General features: G+C 33.2%; 1 protein-coding gene across 1 annotated transcript; it reads left to right on the top strand.

The window, feature by feature from the left end:
• Positions 1 to 7,438: 7,438 nt before the first annotated feature.
• LOC146916567 (transcription factor bHLH36-like) lies at positions 7,439 to 11,936 on the top strand. The gene is made up of 4 exons (XM_085718606.1): positions 7,439 to 8,048; positions 9,031 to 9,375; positions 11,515 to 11,584; positions 11,686 to 11,936. Exons 1-4 carry the CDS (start codon positions 7,938 to 7,940, stop codon positions 11,733 to 11,735), a joined length of 576 nt encoding a protein of 191 aa, XP_085574732.1. The 5' UTR covers positions 7,439 to 7,937; the 3' UTR covers positions 11,736 to 11,936.
• Positions 11,937 to 25,432: the final 13,496 nt, after the last annotated feature.

Here is a 25,432-nt window from a genome sequence, read left to right as displayed (position 1 = left end):
TAAAAATAGAAAAAAAATAGAAATATTGAGAATGAATGTAGAAGTGACACGTGGCGTAAAAAAACCTTACTTTATATATATACTATGGATTGATACTATTGTTTGATTGATGTGTAGTTGAGATATTTCTGCTACATAAAATATTAGAAATTCAAAAAAAATTTAATGAAAATATTGAGTGGATAAGATCAAAATGTTGTTGAGATATTTATGTTAAATAAAATATTGGTTTTTAAAAATAGAAAAAAAATAGAAATATTGAGAATGAATGTAGAAGTGACACGTGGCGTAAAAAAACCTTACTTTATATATATACTATGGATTGATACTATTGTTTGATTGATGTGTAGTTTGTTGAGATATTTCTGCTACATAAAATATTAGAAATTCAATAAATATTTTTAAAAAAAATATTGAGTGCATAAGACCAAAAGTTTGATGAGATATTTATGTTAAATACAATATTAGTTTTTAAAAATAGAAAAAATAATAAAAATATTGAGAATGAATGTGGAAGTGGCACGTGGTATAAAAAACCTTACTTTATATATATACTATTGATTGATTGATTGATTGATGTGTAGTTTGTTGATATATTTCTCCTACATAAAATATTAGAAATTCAATAAAAATTTAAAGAAAATACTGAGTGCATAAGATCAAAAGTTTGTTGAGATAATTATGTTAAATAAAATATTGTTTTTTAACAATAGAAAAAATAATAAAAATATTGAGAATGAATGTAGAAGTGACATGTGGCATAAAAAACCTTACTTTATATATATACTATTGATTCTTTTTTGTTTCATTTTGATCCACTAGCTTACAAATGTTATACGTTTTTGAGTCCTTCAAATTACTAACATTAGTTATTTTGAACCCTTAAGCTACAAACTTGGAAAGGAACATATTGGCTAGAATTTGTAGTTTAGGAGTCAAAGTATCTAATATATACTATAACGTATGGATCAAAGTATCTAATGTTTGTAACTTGATAGACAAAAAAAATGCTTAAAGGATGAAAATGTCTAACTATTGGTAACCTATGGGGACAAAAAAGAACAAAAAAAAATTTCAAGGACCGAAGTGAAAACTAAAACAAATCTGTTTTTAATTATTTTTGTATAAATTTTATGTTAAGTTTTAAATAGACAAAGAGAAAGATAGTATACGATACCTTCAAAATATATAAGTATTATTTAAGAGATATGATATTTGAATTTTCTTCAAAAAAAAAAAAAAAAAAAAGAGATATGATATTTGAACAATTGTTTTAACAATATTTGTGACAACTTTTTCTTTCATACTCAATTTTTTTTTTTTGACCAAAACAAAGTTAACTATTATCATTAATCATCCAATGTTCAATACAAGAAGGATAATAATCAAAAATACGGTGACTAGCTCAAGAACAGGCCGCCCTAGCTAAACTATGAGCAACCATGTTCGCTTGTCTCCTAACAAACTTCACCTCGAAGTTGGAATGTAAAGATAACTGATAAATAATACTAGAAACAATAGCATAGAATTCCGAATCACCCTGGCACGGAGACGATAGAGCTTGCACTAGAGTAGATGAGTCGGACTCGAAGACAACCCGGTCCCATCTGTTCGTATTAGCAAAGTGAAGAGCCTTGAGTAAGGCTACTGCCTCCCCCTCCAAAACTGTCATATTAGCCCGCTGCCATTTTGTTTGAGCCCGAATAAATTGCCCGCAGGAGTCTCTAACACAACACGCAAAAGATGTAATATGGTTACAGTCATGGAACGCGGCATCCACATTGCACTTCAACCATGTCTCGCGTGTTTTCTCCCAAACTGAGCTGTTACCTTGCACTCTATTCTGCCCGTGTTGCACAACCGGTTGTGGGGGATGTTTATGAACCTCCTGCCATTGCTGCCATGCATCTAGTGCCATCCTCCCAATGCTTGTTGAAGTATGATGAGCGACATTCCAAATGACATCATTACGTGTAGCCCAAATTTGCCAAAGAAGTGAAGCCACCCAACCAGCAATGTCTCGGCTTTCGGAACGACATATATCAAAAACAAAATCTGAACAGTCGAAAGGCCTGCCCAATACCAACTCTCACGCGCCACCGTACAGCCCACAAAAGCATGCCAATCATCCTCAACATCCGTATCACACTAGGGACATATCACCTCACATTGTACATGTCGTGATTGTAGTCGGAGATGCGTCGGAACACACCCTCTGCAAATTCTCCATAACAAATTATGAGCTTTGTGAGGGGAATTCACATTCCAAATTCTATGCCACTCTCCTTCAACATGGAACCGATCAGTATGTAACAACTCCATCATAGCAAGTTTATAACCAGTCTTAACAGTATACCTCCCGTTACGTTCCATCATCCACACTATTTTATCATTCTGAACTTCTGCAAAGAGTGGTGTGTCGAGAATAGCTTGCACCATATCATCTGGAAACAGAGATTCAAGCTTATCAATATCCCAAACTCGTTCCTCGACAACTATCAAATCAGACACGCACAAACTATGCACACCCTGACTTTGTAGGGATTGAATCCAGCTACCATGACCACCTCGAACCCATGGATCATTCATCACGCTGACCTGCTACCCATTTCCAATTGTCCACCTACATCCATATAAAAGTAACTGACGCGAATTCCAAATACTCCGCCAAGCAAAGCTTGGGTTATGTCCGAGTGTAGCACCCAAAAACGAGGAACGTGGAAAGTACCTCGATTTAAAGACTCTAGCAACCAGCGATTCAGGTTTAGACAGAAAGCTCCATCCTTGCTTAGCTACCATAGCGAGATTAAAAGCTTTGAAATTTCGAAACCCCATTCCACTAAATTCTTTGGGGCATGCCACACGTTCCCATGCCATCCATTTAATCCCTCGGTTGTTACTCCTTCCTCCCCACCAAAACGCATTGATCATCTTTCCAATATCATCTATAATTGAATTCGGCAAAAGATAAATACTCATTATGTATGCTGGAATAGATTGTAACACAGATTTGATCATAACTTTCTTTCCCGCCTTCGATAATGCTCGTTCCCTCCAAGCATTTATTCGTTTCCAAATACGATCCTTGATAAAAGAAAAAACAGACCTCTTATCTCTACCAATCATCGAAGGTAACCCCAAATACTTTCCGGTACCCATCACATGTTGGACACCAATAATGTGTGACAAATCCTTCTGCGCCGCCTCACTCAAGTTGCGACTGAAAAACACCTCAGACTTTGATAAGTTGATTTCTTGTTCAGATGCTACCTCATAAGTTTTAAGAATAGTGAGTAAATGTTGTGCTTCCACCACATTGGCCCTGCAAAATAAGAAACCATCGTCTGCAAACAACAGATGGGACACCATTGGTGCGCCGCGACATACTTGTACCCCATGAATATCACCTCTTTTAATAGCCTTATGTATTAGAGTTGAGAGGCCCTCAGCCACCAGTATGAATAAATATGGTGATAACGGGTCACCTTGGCGCAACCCTCGGCCGGGTACAATAGGCCCCACCCTGTCAAAGTTCATAAGCACCGAATAAGTAACAGAACTAACACACATCATCATCCATTGGATCCATTTCTCACTGAACCCCATTCACAAAAGCACACCACGAAGGAACCCCCAATCCACTCTATCATAAGCCTTGCTAATATCAATCTTGAGAGCCAATTCCCCTCTCCATCCCTTCGTCTTCCTCTTCATTGAGTGGATTATCTCGGTAGCAATTAACGCATTGTCCAATATAGATCGGCCTTCAACGAACGCTGATTGCTCCTCTGACACACATTTATCTAAACATCGTTTCAGTCGATTAGCGAGCAACTTCGACACCATCTTATACAACACATTACAAAGAGATATAGGCCTAAGATCTTTCATACTATCCGGGTCTTCACACTTCGGAATCAAACAAATATTTGTTTCTGAAAGGTTTGAAGGGAAGTAACCGCGATCCAACCAAGAAACCACTGCCTGAAAAATATCATCACCACACACATGCCAAAATCTCTGATAAAATGCCGGATTAAAACCATCTGGACCTGGGGACTTTTCCGGTTGCATCTGAAAAAGGGCTTGACGCCATTCTTCTTTTGTGATAAGAGCTGTAAGCATTATATTGTCATCCATCGACACACACTGACTCATCAAATCCAGCACTGGTTCATGCACACCTGCATTCGCAGTAAATAGTTGCTCAAAATAACCTTGTGCCATGATACACATATCCTCTTGAGACGTAGCAATCCTCCCATCATCCGTTTGAAGCTTACTAACCTTCTTTACTTTGCCACGGGCTACCGCAGATGTATGAAAGAACTTAGTATTCATGTCCCCTTCCTTCAACCAGTGCATTTTCGCTCTTTGCTTCCAAAAGGCCTCTTCCTGTACAAGTAGTCGAGCATGCTTCGCCCGAGTTTTGACATATTGTGTACGCATCATACCATTCGGCCGGGCACGAAGCTCCTCTAATATACGAACACATTGGTTAATTTCTTCCTTAAACCGAACTCTCTTCCTCCTACCCCAACTTTGCAACTTCGTAGAACAATTCACAACTCTATCACCGAGCTCCAACCCCCTAGTACCACCCCAGCCATCCACCACCACCTCCTCAATATCGTCCTCTAGAAGCCAACCATTTTCAAATTTAAAAGAATAATTATACCTCTGACGAACCGTAGGTATAGTATCAAGCAGTATTTGAGTGTGATTTGAGTGAGAAGTAAGCAAGTTTGTAAGTTTGACTTCTGGAAAACGTTGCAGCCATTCAGAGTTTCCCATAGCCATATCCAATCTTTCTTCCAGCACTCGATTGGTACCCGGACTCTTGATCCACTTAAATGGGTGACCATGCAATTTAATATCGGATAAGGCACAATCTTCAACCGCTTCACAGAAACCCGTACACAACCAATTAGGATGAGGATGAATACCAGCTATGTCTTGTTGAGACAACAAATCATTAAAGTCCCCAATGATACACCACGGAAGAGATGACATATCCCGCAGCTCCCGAAGTAAATCCCAAGCATCACGACGACGTGCACGTTTAGGAAAGCCATAATAACAAGTTAATCTCCAATCACCAGCTTCTCTATCCTCTACAATCAGATTAATGAAATTTCGAGAGTAATTTAAAACACGACAATTAGAAACATCTTTCCAAAACACTGCCAGCCCACCGCTCCTGCCTTCCACATCAACTGCTAAGCATGAATCATATCCCAACATGACACAAATATTTTCCATGCTTCGCGTATTAGCCAATGTTTCAGATAGGAAAAGAATGTCTGGTTTGTGTCCTCGGGCCAGGTTTCGAAGATTTGGAACTGCACTCAGGCTGCCCAATCCCCGACAGTTCCAACTCAAAATAATCATTGGTCCCGGCATTCCTGGCTGCCAGGACGTGCCGATAAAAAATGCTGAAGTGTCTGATTTGTGGAATCCTCGACATGTTGTTTGTCCTCTCGCATACGCTTTCTCTGAAACTGATATTCCATGTCTGCATTATTTTCATTCTCACTAATACTATGCACCTGGTTTTGGTTATCAATAGTTGAGGAAATGACTGAACATGATGTACTCGACCGTATATCTTTAGTCAAAGTCAATAAAGGAGCATTTACATGCCTTAACTCCTTCACGCCATTGCTGGCCCCACATGGCACAAACGTAGAACTAGTATGCTTACCCACCAGTACCTGAGACGTGGTCACCCTTTCCACAGAAGTCGGAGACGCCTGTTGCCTACTGGACTCAAACTGCCCATCTGTTTCGACTCTCCTCCATCTCTCCTTTTCCACATTAGCTTAAGAACCCCCATCTTCCCGCAACCACTGTGATGACGCCCTCCCCCCCAGCTTCCATGGATCTGCCCTAATAGCGTTTGACAACCGTTTGGGAATCGTAACGTCTGGCTGAGAGAACCTAACATCGCACTTGTTCTCGCTATGTCCTAGCACCCCACACACAAAACAAAAGGTTCCTAACCTCTGATATTTGAAATTCACCACACACCATTCACCCCCATTCGCCTTGATCTTCTTCCCTATCTTCAATGGCTGTCTGATATCAAACCTCACCTTCAACCTCATATACTCACGCCAGAAGCTAGAATTGTTATTTCCATCATACTCCAAAAACTCTCCAATATAGTTCCCTAACCCCATTCCTACTTTCTCCTTCATTATACCGGTCGGCAAATTTTAAACCCTAACCCAGAGATTCATATAGTTCAAATGTATATCCTTTAACGGCACTCCTATTCGCAGCTTTTCCAGAACCAAAGAATGATTGTCATATGTCCACGAACCACCCTTCAGTACCTCCTCTATATCCAACTTGTGAAAAAATTGGAACAAGAATAGCCCTAGTTGCGCTTCCTTCACCGCCACCTCCTTCACCGGTCACCACACCTCAGACATCCGTATCTTCATCTCCTTAAGTCGAACTGGACGATTGACAAGAAAATGTCCCACCAAACATAGGCGAGGATCATGTTCAGAACTATCTTCCTCTTCAATGTCGAAACTCAGTCCCTCAGCATCACTTAGTGACAAGTCTTCAAAATTTATCTCAGTCATCGTACCCACGCTTGAAAGAAAACCAACACCACAAACTCTTACAAGAAGAGAAACACAAAAGCTCTCACAACGGAGAGAAAACCGTCAGCAACCGAAAACCTTAATCGAGCAATTTAGAAACCAGAAGCAAACGCAACAGCTTTTCAATCGCAAGATTAATATAGAGAACTCACAATGAAATTAAAGGAACACGGTGCCCATATTAGGAGAATGAAACCATAACAGGGCTTATGGTCAATCACTGTGTTGTTTCAATCGCTTACCAATACAGACTCAAGTTTATCGTACTTACGAATGAAGGAAAACGGTGCCCAGGGAGAGAAGATTTGCTTATCGCACTCAGCTTTTTGTTTTAATCGCTGCTTTGTTTATCGCCGCACCGTATCGCTCTCTTTCAATCGTAATCGTAATCGCATGTGAAGGAACCGATCGAGAGGTTTTTAATGATCGAGAGGTTTTGTTTTCAATCGTAATCGTAATCGCATGTGCAAATCGTAAGTAGAAATCGTGACTCTAGAGTTTCTCTACTCACATTATGTTTTGAGTAGTGATATTTGTAACTATTTGTGACAATTTTAATGACAACCTTCTTTTTCTCTCTTCTTATTGGTTCAAATTAATAGAGAGAAAAAGAAAAATGAAAAAGAGAATAAGACCATAATGTGAATAGGAGAGAGATAATTATTTAAAAGTTGTCATAAAATAAATGTTTGAATATTATTTCTCTTATTATATTTTTAGTTTCTTTCTATTGGTTTGAATTTTTGTGTCCATATCTTATTTTCTTTGTAAAATTTTAGTTGTGTCAAAAGTTATAATAAATATCCATTTAAAATCAGTACAATGAAAAACATCTTTTCAATTAAAAATTAGAAAAGGTGGATTGTTCACATTCAAAAGAAAGAGAAAGCAGCATGACCCACTAGAATTTTTTTTTAATGAACTTAAGTCCCACCAGACTATGAATAAGAACTCCATTGTGTGGCAGGTGAGAATGATCTTATCTTATATGTGAAGGATTCTGAGAATCCAAACATATCTGGCAAATGTAAAGTACTATCAAACCCTAACAACCAAATATACTTCAATTTCCTTTGTATAGTATCTTTGTCAACCCCACAAAGATAGTATACGCTCTCATGAATCCTCTATAGCCAAATAATTAAAAGTTGAGTTCGTCTTCTTTTATTTTGGATCTAAAAATTATTTTCTTCCACCATTGAAATACAACCTTGGAAATTAGAAGATCATCACAATTTGCATGATACTTGTGAGTCAAATGGTGAAGGGAAAGTAGAATTTTTATTATTTGGGAGACAAAGATTATAGGATATTGTTATCATGGAAGAAAACAAGAAATGGATGCATAAAGAGACAGAAAGACAAAGAAGGCAAGAGATGACCAACCTCTGCACCAACCTTAGATCGCTTCTTCCTATAGAATATATTAAGGTTAGTAGTACTTAGACACATGTCTATACTCTTTATCTCTTCTTTATGTCATTTTTAAGATAAATTCACATGTCTCCTAAGGAGGCAATATTGTTGTTAACGGCATGTAAGAGAGTTTTAAGATCTGCGTTATGACGTAGTAGTTGTTTATGTTGCCAAAATAACAATCCTATCAAGATTTAAAGTGTTGCCACATTTAAATGAGATTCATATTGAAAGAAATGCGTATGGGTCTCACCAGTTTATATGTGATCCATATCTAAAGTGTAACATTACATGTGTTTCACCTAATAAAAGAGTATAAACGTAAGAGACAATGTTAGAAAGAGAGTATTCATAAAACTTCTCTTATCGACAATATCAAGGATTGCAATGAGATTGAACAATTACTGCAATCCCGATTTATAAAACCTTGTTGTTTGATGCTGAGTTTGATGTCTTCGTCAATGCTAATTTTTAGAATCGCAATTCATCATGTTATGAGTGCGTCGTCGAAGATGCAGCCCAATGGTATGAGTTTAGCTTTTGAAGGAGTACGAATAAAGAGGTCTAAAATTCGATCTCCGCTACTGACAATTCATATTATTTACCTATAAGAAAACATTATGTTACAACAGATTAATCTTTGTGCTAGACTCAACTATTATTATTGATTCATTAGATTATTATTTGCATGTTTTTGTTTTCTATAGTATTTGAATATCAAATGTTAATATGTTAGTTGTTATGTTAGTATTTTCTTCATTGATCAGATTCGAAGTTAATATGTTAGTATTTTCTTCTTTGACAAGATTCGAACCCTGGATCTTTATTCCTTCCCTCCTTTAATCCCTTAGTTCAACCATGTGAGTTACGTACCCATCCCCCAAGATTATTTATTTTCTTGTTTTTGTTTTCTATTTTATTTGAAATTTGAAATCTGGTATATGGTTAGTATTAATCGGGGTAACTTTATTATCTTGATTAATGTCATCATGATTAGGGAAAACGCTCAATTTCTGATCATGTGAATGAGGCTACGAATTATATCAACCACCTACAAAATAAAGTGAAGCAATTACAAGATAAGAAGGAAGAGTTAATGAAGGTATCTAATTTGAGTACAAATGCCACTACTCAAGATGGCTCTAGTAGTTCAAATATACAACCCTTTGTTATTGTTCAACCTTTTCCTGGAGGACTTGAGATTGTGTGCAGTTACAGCTTCAACAAGTGTTTGTTTCCTTTATCAAGAGTGTTAGACATGCTGCTTAAAGAAGGGCTTAATTTGATAAGTTGTACTTCCAACATGATAGAAGGAAGATTCATATACACTATAAGATCTGAGGTATTATTTCTAAATTTAGTTATCACTCACCATGCATTATTTTTTTTTTCTAGTGGCTAGAATTCACCTTATAAGGTGAATAAGTGGGGTGTCCGGGGTTCGAACCTCGGCCCCTGCATATAATAATGCATTGTCCTACCAACTGAGCTATGCTCACGGGACCACCATGGAGTATTAATTATGCTTATATATAATGTAAGAATTATAATAGTTGCAATATTTAAGGAAATGCTAACGAGTGCCTCAAGAGCATTCTTTAAGGCCTTTAAGTAACAACTATTTATGAAAAATTGTGCGATCGGTATATTGGAAATGGAAATATTTAATTTTTTATGGAAATATTTCTTATTATGGAATCCTTCAAGAGTCTCCGGGGGCACTCGTTATTATGACTCATATTCTTTATAAATTATTTTTTTGCTCTCATGATTTTAATGCCTTTCTCATTTCACACGTTCATGCAAATATGCAATTCATTTGTTATTAGAGATGTGTTTGGAAGTACACAAGCTGTAGTCTGATGATATGGGTTATTGGGACATTGAATGAGTATTAAGGAGATGTAACAAATTATATATTACTCCCTCCGATCCTATTTATAAGAGAAATTTGGGTCAACAAAAGTTGATGTATCTAGTTAAAAATTCAGTCCAAATACATTCACTTTTGTTGACCTAACTTTCTCTTATAAATAGGACCGGAGGGAGTATATGTTTTCCTTGTAATAATGTAAACTTCTAATGGTCTATATGGCATGTCTTGTACTACATGGATTACTGTTTTGGAGTATAACTCATTAACATTTGACTATATAAAACGAATTGTTATTAGAAAATTAACCAATTTGTTAAGGACTTGTGAGTAAGTCTGTATCATATAGAACATGTTTTGGTTGAAGACCACTAAATATCTGTCGCCACCCTCCACTGGATTTGTCAAAGCTGATTTTATAAGTTATTCTGAACATATTATTGAAATTATAAATTCAAAAATCAATGCTGTAATAAGTTATATTGATGTCTATACATTTATTTATTATTTTGATGTCTACATGTACATTTATTTATGTCATAAAATTAATAATCTCAAAATAGGTATAAATAAGATCTTCAAAACACTCTAAATAACTTGCCATAAAAAAATCCTTATAGATGAGGATGTTTTTTTTGTGGTAATCGTCTAGTTTTCAAGAGAAGGGAGTTTGTTAATCCAGAGTTATTAGAGTTCTGTTGAGAGGTAAGTAAAGTCTAGCAAAAAATTGTTCCACCAAGAATCGAACTCAGATTCTCCTAAACAATTCATCATTTGATAAAGTTCATTAATCACTTAAACCTAATTGTTTAGTTTTATAGATGAGGTTATTGAGAGTGTATAAAAGTTATTCCTTAGAAATGGTTCCTTATTAGGAAAAATGAGAGTCATAGTTTATATAATGAGTGGTATATAACCCAGACAACTTGTAATATTCTCATGACCGTCTAGTGGGCCGGTTAGTGTACCCTTGTACTTGCATTAAAAAACACTGTACTCAGAAGGGCTTGGGTGTTGGTGGTGTGGGTGGCTTAGGTTTCCATAATATTTTATTCACTTCCTTCTTTTGTATTTTTAATTTTTTGTGTCGGAGTATCTCTAAAACTCTCATCTTCTTCCTTATTAATATATTATCTTTTTTGTTGGTACTCTTAATAGAAAGATTTGTAATTGCAATGGTCAATACCATATGTTTGTACTACCTTTCTGCGTCCTTTTTTTTTTTTTATTACATAGTCTAGTGGCTTCGTTTTTATACGGTGAATAAGTGACGTGTTTGAGGTTCATACTCCAGACCCTGTATATATTATGCAATGTCTCTGCTAACTGAGCTAAGCTCACGACGTGCATCCTTATATATAGCAAAAATAAGTTAAAGAAAACTAATATATTTGATTCAAAAAATAAATCAAATACATTAACATTGTTTAACTCATTTTTGCTTATAATTAAGGAAGAAGTAAAAGGGTTTAGAGTTTGATGTTTGATAGGTAAAAAGACTTTTTACTCCTAATAAATTAACCAATTAACAGTTTTGTCCATATGTAATAAAAGAGTATCCCATATGTTGTAAATTTGATTACTAACATTCAATTTATTGCCTTGAAGGAACCGATAATGACTGGAATTGATTATTCTGAACTGCAAAGAAAGCTCACCGAAGCAATATCATGCTCAAGTAATTCATATTCTGCTAAACAATATTGTGTGACGATAGATATTTTAAATTCTTTTTGTTTCTGAAAATTCATGTTTTTATTGAATTGAATCATTTTGCAGGTTTGCAAGAGAGTTCATTTGAACCTGAAATCGACAATATCTTGAGATAAATGTATTATGTGATGTGTGCAGTCTTAATCTAAAGTTCAGCTATTTGAAGATTCAAATTCATAGTGGCATGCATGCAATACTCCATGAGCTCGTTGATCTTTTTTTTGTTGTAGTTAGAAACAATGGTCATGCAAAACTTTCATGTTGATGTTCAATGTAGAGAATACACGTATTTTCTTAAATCTTAAATTAATTTTCAATTGTTGAGTATTTTTTATTTTATTTTTTGCATGTGTGGACTTGAATGAGGTTTCACCACTTGTGGGATTTGGGTTCAGAGCTTTTATGGTAGGACAAACAACTCTAAAAGTTAAGTCAAACAAAGTGGACAAACATGAGAAGTCGTGTTCTGACATTCAACATGCTTTTATACTATTTGCTTTTGACCCTTTTGGCTTTCTAGCACCATAGGTTGTTAACCTTCTACATAGAGTTCAAAGGGTCATGCATAACAATGTCATGTCTCTTAAGTCCATAAATATTGTGTTTACGAGGATTGGTTTTGCCATACAAAAAGGCCTAACGGCGCAACTTGTTGCCCACTTGCATTCTATTCATGTGTAAGTAATCTTTGATATATATATATATATATATATATATATATATATATATATATATATATATATATATATATATATAAGGATTTTCTCTTGAGTATAATATTATATTAAATTTATTGTGTACCTTACCACGAGTTTGTGCACAAGTAGTTAACGTGGAAAGGGAAGTGAGGTTTTGTAAGAGGTACATTTGGTGATGGGAAAGTGTTGGAAGTCAAGTGTGAGTGATTATGTCCTACATCGACTAGAAGTTGAAGAAACGTTGGATATATAAGATAGGGGACGCACAAGTAGTTAACGTGGAAAAAGAAATGAGGTTTTGTAAGAGGTACATTAGGTGATAGAAAAGTGTTGGAAGTCAAGTGTGAGTGATTATTTCTCATATCGACTAGAAATGAAATTGAGGAAACGTTGGATATATAAGATAGAAGACCCATATACCTGATGCATTAAGGTTTTGGGTGGAGATGTGGTGTCTAAGTCTCTTAGTGGGCCTGGACATTTAGCCCATTGTCGCTCCCAGCATTATCCGGACTCCCCAACAATACAGTGCGATACAATCAGGATTACACTTGAAAGGAGATACTTCCAACATGGAGGTAGATAAGTGGGAGGAACAAGATTTGAGGATTGTCAAGTATCTTAAATAAAAAGGAGGTTAAAATAAATATTAGCTATTGAAGAAATCTCACATCTCTTGTTTGTTTTTAGATGCACTAGTCAGTAGCACTTTAAACTTAGATTTGACTCAGTTTAAATATTTGTTTTGTGAGAGTGTGGTTGTACTGGGGCATTGGGGTGAGAGTGAGAGAAGTCTAAGTGTTGTAAAAAATTTCGCATAGTAATAATTCTCTAGTTGCCCGTTTAGACAACAGTCGTGGTTTTTTCTCCTGTTTTAAAGTTTCCACATTATATTCTTGTGTTATGATTGTGCTTTTTTTTTCTTCTTGAGCTTTGTTATTTTGTAACAGAAAGGTCGATAACTTCTCCATCTGTGTAAGACTTATAATGGCAGTAACATCCAATAATGTTAGACCTGTTTTTGTTTTTTGAGGGGAATTGTTGAACCTGTTATAACACAGGTCATTTTCTATCAGAAAATGAATATGCCAAGAAAATTATCAAGCATACGGGTATGTCTTTGTAAACCATCTTCTACTTTAGTGGGCCACAAGCCAAACTAAGTGGATTTTCTAGCAATCCATAACATGATCCACCTGAACATTGTAGTCGTACTCAAGCCTTGCAATACTTTACTTTTACAAGACCAGATATCTCTTTTGTCTTGCAGCAAGTGTGTTTGTTTATGGATGATCCAAAAACACAACATTTGTCTGCGTTGAAGCACGTCATTTGATATATTTAGGGTACTCTTGATTTCGGTCTACATCAATATCCTTCCTCCACTGAGAAGCTCATCACATATATTGATGCGGACTATGGTGGATGTCTATACATCAAAAGGTCTACGTCTTGGTATTGTGTATCTCTATGGTCTGCAAAACAACAACTTACATTGTCTCGATCCAGTGTTGAAGCTAAATATGGTAGAGTCGCTAATGTAGCATTTGAGTCATGTTGGCTTAAAAATCTTCTTTTGGAACTGCAATATCATGTCTCAAAGGCAACGTTAGTCCAATGTAAGTGTTGTATATCTCTCTTGTAATCTCGTTTAACATCAACACACAAAACACATTGAGATGGATATTCATTTTGTGTGTGAGAAATTTACTTGTGGTCAAGTTTGTATGTTACATGTTCCTTCCCCAATACCTAATGGCCGACATCTTCGCTAAGGGTCTTCCACGACAACTCCTTGATGACTTTTAACATAGTGTCAACGTCTGTCAACCTTCAGTTTCGACTACAGTGGTGTTTTAGAATATGTAAATCTTTTATATTTATTATTTAATTCATTTTTTATATTTGGTAACGTCTTGATAGTCAAGTTAATAATAACTTAATAGTTAAGACAATAAGGATTTGATAGTCAAGACTCTTGTTGTATATATACATGTTTATTATACAATGAAATAAGAAAGTCAAATATTATAGGCTTAATTGCAGTTTTAGCCCCCAACTCTCTCAAAGTTTTGATTTTGGCCCCCTAAGAAAAAAAACTACAAAACCGCCCCTAAGTTTTGCAACTATAGCAGTTTTGGCCCCCCAAGGCAAAAAAATAATAAATAAAATGACACGTGACACCTCACTTAGGGTGTCACGTCAGTGTAGACCGAGTCAAAATTGGCCTTAGGGGCCAAAACTGCCACAGTTACAAAACTTAGGGGGCGGTTTTGTAGTTTTTTTAGAGGGGGCCAAAATCGCAACTTTGGAAAAGTTAGGGGGCTAAAACTGCAATTAATCTAATGTTATATCATCTTTACCGTATTAAAGGTTACACCCTCCGGTCACTAATATAAGCAAAAATCCACTTTTTAGATACATTCAATTAATGATGTATGTGACATATAATAAAGACTACATACATCATTACTTGAATGTATCTAAAAAGTGAATTTTTGCTTATATTAATGACCAAATGGTGTACTTTTTAACTTGTTAAACTTTCATACTAAACATTTATTTGTGGATGTTTCTGATTGAGTTCTATCAAAAACAAACATTAACTGGGCAACTACCCTAAATTTAATGTAAGTGGATATAGCTTTTGTTCCCTTAAGTTTGTAAACAATTAATATAAGTGCCATAATATGTGAGATAAAATGAGTTAAACCATCAATATCTGGGCCATGCTAAGTGCTAACTCTCATTGCATTTTTTTTTTTGAAAGAACTCTCTCATTGCATTTGACTATTCGTCACAGAATCTGTTTTATTATTTTCTTTTAAGATCCTTCTCAATTAAAAATTTAGTTTGAAATTATTTTCTTATGATCAGGAGAGAATATTTCCTTGGACCATTTTTTGTACCAAAAAGTTTGATAATAAGGAGCAAAGCAATTATATTTAGCTTTTATCAAACCAAACAATATTTTCTCTTCGTTTTGAATAAAAAAAATTAATTAATTAAGAGTATAAGGTGTACTTTCAACCCAACACTAATTTGCAACCACTTAATAAGTATCATTGGATAAGAAAGTGAAGATATGACAACTAAGCCAATCTTGTTTTCATTGTTTTTTCTATAAAGACACTGTAGTGTAGACAGCATCTTTAGAATGTATGAGTATGCTCACTCCTTTTTCCTTAATAATGTAGGAATCCTAATTTAGAAGTTGTTTATATATACACCCTCCAGTCACTATTATAAACAAAAAACAACATTTTAGATTCATTCATTAAATGATGTATGTAGTCTTTATTATAGATCACATACATCATTTAATGAATGAACCTAAAATGTTGATTTTTACTTATAATAGTGACCGGAGGGTGTATATTCAATTTGAGGTGGGATTGAGTTGCACGAATGGGAATTCAGTATGATCTCATTATCCAAATCTTGCAAATCCAAAACAAATATAAATAAAACAGTATACTTGTCCAATTAAAACAATATAAGATTGTAATAACCCATTAAATAATTAATTTAAATTAAAACAAATATGGAAATCATGTGACTTTTTAACTACCAATGATTTCCCCTTTATATTCTTTGTTTGACCGAAGAAAACTCATTTTAGTTCATGAAAAAAATATTGAGATTTATTTTGGTCCTAAAAAAAAAGTTAAACAAAAACTAGGCCATAATAATTCCCACTTAAATCATCATCAAAACTTGGGTTTTTAATATGATTTTTCATAAGGGACAACTAGATATTTGTCAATAGTATTTTTTTTTTTTCATTTAGGAAATTTTTCAATAGTTAAAAAGTGACAATTTGATATTTGAAAATGATTAAAGAGGCACAAATTAGTCCCTGCAAAGAAAAAACTTCATTAATCATTCAATTTTCTTATTTTTCCTCTTTTTCATTCAAAAGACCTTGTTGGTCATAGAATGAGAGTTGAAGAATAAATTATTTACGGTTATTTCTTTTCTCTTTTTATTTATTATAGTACACCAAATTGTCCCTTTTTAAATTTTATCAAAGATATATATTAGGTTTGTATATTAGATATACCTTAGAAAAAATTATGAGATGACTCTCTTTTCAACACTCATTCTTTTATTGGATGAAGTCAATATATGTTTTACTATTTTAAATGGAACTCATTTTTAAAGTGTGAGATCCATCTTGACATAAGCCAGTAAAAATTTAGTGTTAGAGTGACTTTTGAAAAAAAAAGTGATGCTAGCACTACTCTATGACTTATTGTTGCAAAATTAACCTGGAAGGTGAGGACTCCCCATATAGCAAGTGGCTTGGATCAATAGACTTTGACATCATATTGTGTTTTTATGTTTGGTCTAATAAATAACTCGTTTATATAGCTTGTAAGGTGAAAACAACCTCTCCTTATAAACTTGTGTTCATGGTTTATTTTTATTTGATGTGGAATATGAATATTTCTCAATAATATAATCATGTAAAAAAAACACCAATTTTCTTATAGTAGATTAGATATGAATTTTTCTTGTTTATTTTTCTCAAAAATTAAAATTGTACGTGATGGAGGGAGAGCAGCTGGCTATTTCATCCGATGGAACAGTCCATCGGCACTTAACTGCTGAGCAATTAAAAAAACCGGCGGCAGTTAACTGTCGAGGAAATACGAAACTGGCGACAGTTAACTGCCAAGGGGTATTACAGTCATTTAAAGGTGTGTTTCAGCAAATTTCTGAGTATGTTATGAGAACTGGGCCAGATATTAAAGTGCAGACTTACCAGTTCGAAACTTCTTTTCACACCTTCCCTACTTCTCATGTGCCCTCCAAAATTCAAAAATGTCCATGGATATAACTTGTTCAAAACTTCATCATTGATCAAATCATTGTGTCTTTTCATGTTAGAATTTTCATTGTTTAAGGTGTAGGTATGATTGAGATTGGATTGGCTTTGTAATTGTTAAGTGTATAAATCTTGATTGTTAAACATTAATTCAATAGTAAATTGTTTGTTCAACATTGAATTATTGTGTGTAAACATTGTTCACATTGTTGCCTATGTTTTAATTTCAAATAGTCAAACGATTTTGTATAGCTATTATTTTAAATCACATTTTTTATCATAATTTTTTAGGAAATCTATTCACCCCCTTATTCGTTTCATTATCGTCATAAAACCAATAACTGTTAGTTTTGTTACTAATTCAAGTTTAGTTTAGTGATAATCATGTTTAGATGATTAATCACAGTTTGTTTTAGCTTGTTTTAAAATTTGTTACAAGTTTGTTAGAGTGTAGCCAATAAGAGGTTAGGGTTTGTTTCATTGCTTGTGCTTCAAGCTACCTAACTAGTTGTGTATATAAGAGTGGGCCACGGGCTTTAACTTAGATCAACAAAGGCACATTCTACCATCAATATTGTACTAGTAATTTTTACCTTTATCATTTTAATACAAGTTTGTTACTGCATTTTTACAGCTTCTTTATTGTTTTTACCTCCAGTTTTATAAGGTCGAGCGAAGATTTGAAAATTTTGATTTAAATAAAATTTATTCTGTAGAATTGGCCGTGTTACAATTGTGCTTGAATTTATATTTGGATGTTTGTACCCAAAGCAAGTCTAAAGTGTGTGTGTGTGTGTGTGTGTATATATATATATATATATATATATATATATATATATATATATATATATATATATATATTTTATGCAAACAAGAACTTTTAATCATTTGCGGTACATGTTTAGTGGTGAGTTAGAGGTAATATAAATGACACCAAGATTTGTTTTGGTGCTAACCCTTCGGTTCCGGAGAAAATAACCCTTTAATTTGGAATTCGGCCGTAAAGTAAAGATATTCTAGTTAAGAATTGTTTTATCCAAAAATCAAACTCGAGTTTTTCCGAACAATTTGTCCTTAGTAAATGTCATTAACCACTTGAAGTCAATTGCTTGATTACGTAAAGAATTGTTCCACCCATAATTTATTTGTTTGTTGAAACACTTAATGTATGTTTGAATTTATATCAATTTGACAAAATTACGATAATGTCACATACTAATTTTGCTAAACTTACCATAAACTCTTCAGTATTCTGAAGAAGAAGAAGAAGAAAAACTATGTAAACCCGACAGCTAAATTTTCACCATAATAAAATGATCTTTCAATGCACCAAAAAGAAAAGAAAAGATATCACCTTTCACATAAGGAATTATAATAAATTATCATACAGTACAATAAATCCAAAGACAAGATATAAATTCCAACAGAAAGAAGCCAAAATTGAACTGCATCAGCTTTATGTTCTCAAATCCCAACATGAGTGTAGTCTAGTCAAGATGGAAACTCTAGCAATGCTAAATATACGTTGCCTACTACAAACACAGTTAAAAACCCTACATGAAAATAGAATCAGTAATAGACTTTAGACATTATGAAAGAAATTAAATATATATATAGGAGCCCCCCTTCATTTATGCAAAAGGGACACTGGCTACATAAAGCATCTTCACACCTTGCATACATATCTGCACCCTCTCAAAATGAAAAATTAATTACAAAAAACAAAGTACATACATACATATATAAGTGTATAAAATAAAATCCAAAAAATTATAAACATGCACATATAAAATAAACCGGGAAAGAAGTTTTTTTAAACAAAAAAAATTGAGTGAAGAAAGGAGTTAAACTATTGATAGAAAAGAAAAACAAAAAGAAAGTAAAATTGATCTCTATTTTTTATAGGAAGATAAATAAATATCATATTTAATTCACTATTTTTTCATTAATTAGTATCTTGAAATTGATTGGCAAAAATGGAAAAAAAAAATTATTTTGATCGAATTAGTATATACTATATCGTAAAAATGATTTTAGTTAAAAGCAAATTTAGTGGTCCAATGATTTATATTCTAACATTCAAGTGTAAATGAATTAACAATCAATTTGAATGATCCTTCAAAAAAAAAATGAATTAACAATCAATTTGAATGAAAAATCACGTTTGGAGGTTCAAATTCTTATCTTTTAACACAAATTAATTGAACTATCTAATCCACTCTAATTATAAGTAAATTTAACATTACAAATATCATTCATATATGCTGCACGACCTATATTTTTTTTCATAAATTTGTTACATATATAGCTCTTATAGGTGAATAAAGTAAAAATAAATTCTATAAAAAAAGTTAAGTAGCTGTTATAGGTAAATAAGAAGCTGCAGCCGACCTAACAGCAGTAGGTCTTAGTGATAAAGTGAGAAAAAGTGTGTGTGTTTTCTCTCATATCCCATTAACTTGTCATTCTGTGTTTCTAATTTCTATAGCTAACGGTTTTTAGCAATACAAGAAGTGATAAAACAGAAGCAAACAAAAGTGGAGGAATAGGTCAGGGATTGTTTAGTTTACATTTGTACATAAAAAAGTTTACTCTTTATAATAAATCCCACATGATAAAAAAAATCAATTTATATTATTAAAAATGAAAGCAATTTATGTATAATTTTATACTATTGGCTTAAATTTAAAGATAAAAAATTCCAACATTTCAAAAAACAAAAAACTTTTTAGAAAACAATTCACTTTTACAATATGACATTATTATATTTATAATTTCAACAATGATATTTAAACACCCAAATTTCCGTGCAGTTATGCAACACCTTAAATTACATATATTTCATTTATTATATAATTTTTTTTCTCTTTATTTTTACTAGGGTTTAGATCGATGTGTACTTCAAACATTTTCCATATATAATTTTCTACTATTGGCTTAAATTTAAAGATAAAAACTTCTAACATTATCAAAAAAAAACTTTTTAGAAAACAATTTACTTTTACAATGTGACATTATATTATTATATATACAATTACAACAATGATGTTTAAACACTTGAATTTTCGTATATCTATTCAACGCCTTAAGTTACATATATATTTCTCTTTCTATCATATCATCAATATATTTATTATATAATTTTTTTCTTTATTTTTACTAGGGTTTAGATCGATGAGTACTCCAAACATTTTCCTTCTAATTATATTCAAAATTGAGTATATGCTAAGTGTGTATGTGTGTTACAAGTGTTATGATATTTGATCATGGAGTACAGCTTCAAAGTTTTGCAGCCTTTATAGAATTTAGAAAGTGAAAGATGAGAATATAAGATATATATCAGTCACGGGGATGCTATTGCTATTGCTATTGCGATTGCTATTAGCACCCTAGTTACTAGTTACTGCTACATGCAGCTACTAAAATATATGTAATAATATAGGGATAGGGATGGATCAAAACACGAAATTCATGTTGATTCAGTACTCTGAAATCTGAATAAAAATAACACACCGTGTCTATATATGAAACAGAATTTGATGTTACTTGTCGGAAGGAGATATTAAAGTGCTTTGTTTTAACCTAATAATTCTTTCATTGCATGCACAATATAGTTTGTGTTGTCTCTCTCTAAAGCACAGAGCTTATGATTAGTATTAGCCAGCTATATGTATATATTCATAACAAGCTAGAGTAATTCATGACTATAATATACACTGTACATTGTCATTGTTCAGATTTAACTGCATGCAAACAAAGGTGTGACACATTGTTTTTTTTAAATATATGTTTTATTTTGTAAAGTCAACACACTTATAAGAAGTGGTTGATTTAAAACATAACATAAAATTGAATTGTATTTAAAAATGAAAATAAAATTGTAGATGATTCATGTGGCCATTTTCTACACTTGAATAAACCCCTTTGTTTATTTTCTGTACAAAAACGGTAGGAATTAAAGTGAGGATAATGAAAGCAAATAAAAACTTATTTGCGATTATTGGTAGTGCAAGGAAGTGTTTGATGTGATCTATATTTAATCGATATTTGAAAATCGCTCAAAACTTTGATTACGATGGACGTCACCGCCACCTATAATTAGGGTCGTTCATGTCAACCTTGCAATTGAGAGAGTGATCACTTGATCGTTGTTCACTGTTCCTAAACCAAAAAGCAAGAGAAGAAAATCGAGATTGTTGTAAGATGACTCCAGGGGTGGAGCCACATTAGGGCATGGGTGCGCCATGGCCCACCTAGCCCAATTTTTTTTATAAGGGAAATTACTTAAATATTCTTGATTTTTAAATAAAATTACTTTGTTGTCCGCCCTCTTCTCTGTCTCGATATGCATTACTATCACACTATGAAGTCATTCCAAATGCATAGATGATTATTTTGAATTTTTAAGGTATGTTATGTAATTTGTTGATGGTCAACATTGTGCTTAATGCCTATGAAAACATAAATTTTATGTATATACTATTGTAGTTTATTTTGGTGGCCCATACATACATTTATTTTTGGTTTCGCCTCATGACTCCACATTGAATGAATCATCATCTCAATCGTTAAGATGGTGAATACAATAATTAGTTCTAGAGTTTCAAATGATTTTTAAATATGTGTCTATTGTATATCTTATTGTATTTGATTGTTTAATTTTTAGATATAGTTGTTATATGCCCAGTTTTTTTCCATTAAAATTATTCCCAAATGAATCATAAAAGCTTATATTAAACATAAATATGCAGGCTCTACAACCGGAACTATCATTTTCACAAATATATTTGCATGTTTCTGCACAAACTCAACCCCACTAATCCTCTTAATTAACTCATGAGAAACACAATACACATACACAATTAAATACAAACAAATGGAGTGTACCTAAATGACTAATGCTGTCAGAGTGGATAAACCATATGAGGGGGACCAACAGCTGCAAAAAAAATTAACTTGCAAAGAGAGATCCTCAATACATAAAGCTCTTGTCAACATAACCATAAATACTATATCCACCACCAAGAAATGGACAATATTACACATGCACAACCTGTGCTTGAATTCTACGATAAACAATAACCAAATACTCGCTCTGTTCACATTTATAAACAACTTTTGTTTTTTCATATTCATTAATTAACTTATGTATCAAGACTATATAGTTCAGATACATCAGTTATTTAATGAATCTAAAAATTGGAAAGTTGCTTATAAATGTGATCGGATGGAGTACAATAGAAGAAAAAGAATGTTTTCGAGGAAAAAAAAGTATAATAGACAAAATGTTAGAAAGGTTGATAAATATCAAAATTAACATCTTAGGGCTTAAGCCAACAAGGAGTGCCGAATTCCAAAAACTAGTTTATAAGGTGAGAGAGACTGATGACTTAAGTATTACATGGAGCATATTTATCTAGTCAATTTGAGACTTCTAACATTGTCATCCCATTAAAAGACTATGTTCATCGCAACTTTTCAATTGGAGTGTTCATTGACCTATCATTATTCCACGAAGTAGCTTAATATATTTTATGGGTAACCCCTTTCGCAATCCAACTCTCAACGAGAACATCAACTACTAGGATTCAACCCTATAAAAAGAATGAAAGTTCATAAAAACACAAGAAATGCGGAGTTTAAATTGTGTTCTAACATTAAAAACTTCATTTTTATTCTATCATAAAAACATTTCTCAAGCACTTTCAATTTCATTTGAACCATAAACAAACGTACAATGCATAAGTAAAAGCATAAGGTCAAAAAGATCACAAATGGATTTTTTTTTATTAATTAGAAAACCAATTGATTGCAATATTTAATCCACCAAAATTTCCTTTTACAACTGCAAAGAAATTTTTCAATATTATCAAATAGAAACCAATATATATTCTGATGGTCTCTCCAGGCTACATGTATTCTCTAAGCTTCGTCAGGCTTCGTGTTATCTAAGCCTTTTTAAGCATCAAGTATTATTTTCTTTTAGACTAAAATAGAAGCATTCGGTCTCTTAATAACAAATTTCTTTTAAGTTAGTATATGGTCCTAATGTCGTTACCGGTATAAATAAATTTACATTAGTTGTCCTCATGAGCTTAGCTCGGTTGGTAGGGACAAAGCATTCAGTTGGTAGGGACAAAGCATAAAATATACAAGGTCTGGGATTCAAACCTCGGCCACCACCAAAATATTTACATTAGTTAAGATAACAAAGGCAAAATAATTTCCATATTTAATATGATTGGAATATATTATATGACCAGTTGAAATAATTTGAAAGAGAAAGAATGTTACCATTGAATAACATTATTCGACAAGAGAAAAAGACAAACATGTTATACGACAAGAAGGATAGCAAAGAAAAGCTTCAAAGAGGGAAATCTTGTATGGAAGAAAGCATTGCCAATTAATACTAAAATTCAACAACTCAAGAAAGGGTCTCAAAATTGGGAAGGACGTTTTGTTATAAAGAAGTTGTTGTCAAATGATGCATGTTTAATTTGAGATGCAGGTACAAGAAATTGAGAAATACTGATCAATGGGTCAAAACAATCTGAAATATCATTTAAAAGAGAATAGTTGCATGTTCCAAATACATTCAAGAATACTTGTCTATGTGCGACTTAAAATTGTAAATAAAAGAGGGATCATATCCTATTCCAAGCTTGTTCTAGGTTATCCCTCCTAGTAGAAGTATCGTGGCCATTGTTGTCAAAATCCCGACTTAAATCCAAAAATCCAGGATTTTACGACTTTCTTCACCTTTAACGACTAAAATCCATAGTAGAATCCCAAAATAGGCAAAATTCATCGATTTTGATTGCGATTTTACGATTTCTTGAAAACTAAGTCATTTATGACTATATACCATTTGTAACATATATTTAGTATTATTATTTTTAGGTAAAATCCATCGATTTTGATTGCGGTTTTAAGATTTCTTATATCGATTCTACAAAAGTCCTTGAGTAAAATCCTTCGATTTTGATTGTGATTTTACGAGTCCCGATTTTTCTATTCTCTTTTGACTTAAAGTAAAGTCCCGATTTTGACAACTTTGATCGTGGCATGTTTTTACGGAATAATTTAAGTCCTTAGAAGTCGATTTGGCAACATTGATGTCTTTGAATACTTCCTTTTTCTTGAATTTTTCCTCTTGAAGTTCTTGGCATTAGGCTCCAAAACAACGAATAGTTCTCTCAATCACGTAGTTCATGTGTTAATTAAGATGAGCTATAAAGATTCATTAGGCTCCTCACACAAGCAGTTAACATAATTTTTGGAAAGTAACGATAATTATAAATCCATCTCATCGTTTAAAGATCTAAGAGGAAGTAATGATAACTTTATGAGACGCTCAAAACACTCAAACTCTTTATATCTAATCTAATCTAATCAAAATGTCAAAACCAAACCTCTTTGATATATAACATTTGGCGGCACCTCTTACGCTCCAAATTCAAATCTTTTTTTTTTTGTCAAGTAGTCTATTGACTAGAGATCACACAATTTAATTGTGGAGAAGTGAAGTATCCGAGGTTCGAACCCCGACCCCTGCATAAAATATGCAAGAAACAGGTGAAATGTATAGATTATCAAAGAAGCCACAAAAACTATTGAAGGTAATTGATGTTCTTGTTAGAAGAATTCAAATATTACAACTTCCAAAAACAACCATTTGAAGATTGCTCAAGATTCAAGAGCAGCGATTATCCATCCGAAAGTGCCAAGAATTCAAAATTGAAAAGAGAAGTTACCAAAGAAGATCATTTTGGGAGTTAGAAGACGTTTGTCATACATGGATTGTACTAGTTGCTTGTTTCATTTGTCTATACATTGTAATATTAAAATCCATGCAAAGGAGTTCAATTCTGTTTAATAACAAAAAATCCACACATTTCTTCGGTTCGCAACATTACGATTGTTGTGTGTAAACATGTCAACCAAAGAACCTCTTTAAAAATTTAACTTGTATTCTAAACTGCTTTTCTAGTTCAATTGTTGTGGAGAAATTTTTTCGAAAACAACACATTCATACCAAAAAAAAAAACTTTATCGGCATCCCACTACTGCCAGAAATAAATTCAGCAATTCGAGGATGCAAAACAAACATGGATCCCTTCCACTAGTGAACCATAATATCCTTGAAGACAAATCACGGAGATCCATCACTAACCAAACGATAGAGTTCATTGTCAGCCATCATATGACCCTTGATATTTGTTGTATATGCCTTCAAATTGCGTTTTGGAAGAACAGAGAAATCGAGACACGATTTCATAAG

This window comes from Medicago sativa, chromosome 6 (assembly GCF_051527215.1).
Source record: "Medicago sativa cultivar Bolivia chromosome 6, Bolivia_mono, whole genome shotgun sequence".
Classification (NCBI taxonomy): Eukaryota; Viridiplantae; Streptophyta; class Magnoliopsida; order Fabales; family Fabaceae; genus Medicago; species Medicago sativa.
This window is presented reverse-complemented; position numbering and strand designations above follow the sequence as displayed.

Coding starts and splice junctions, on each gene's coding strand:
- LOC146916567 (XM_085718606.1), top strand. CDS start 7,938: ATGGAAGAAAACAAGAAATGGATGCATAAAGAGACAGAAAGACAAAGA. Junction 8,049..9,030: donor TTCCTATAGAATATATTAAG/GTTAGTAGTACT, acceptor CATCATGATTAG/GGAAAACGCTCAATTTCTGA. Junction 9,376..11,514: donor TATACACTATAAGATCTGAG/GTATTATTTCTA, acceptor ATTGCCTTGAAG/GAACCGATAATGACTGGAAT.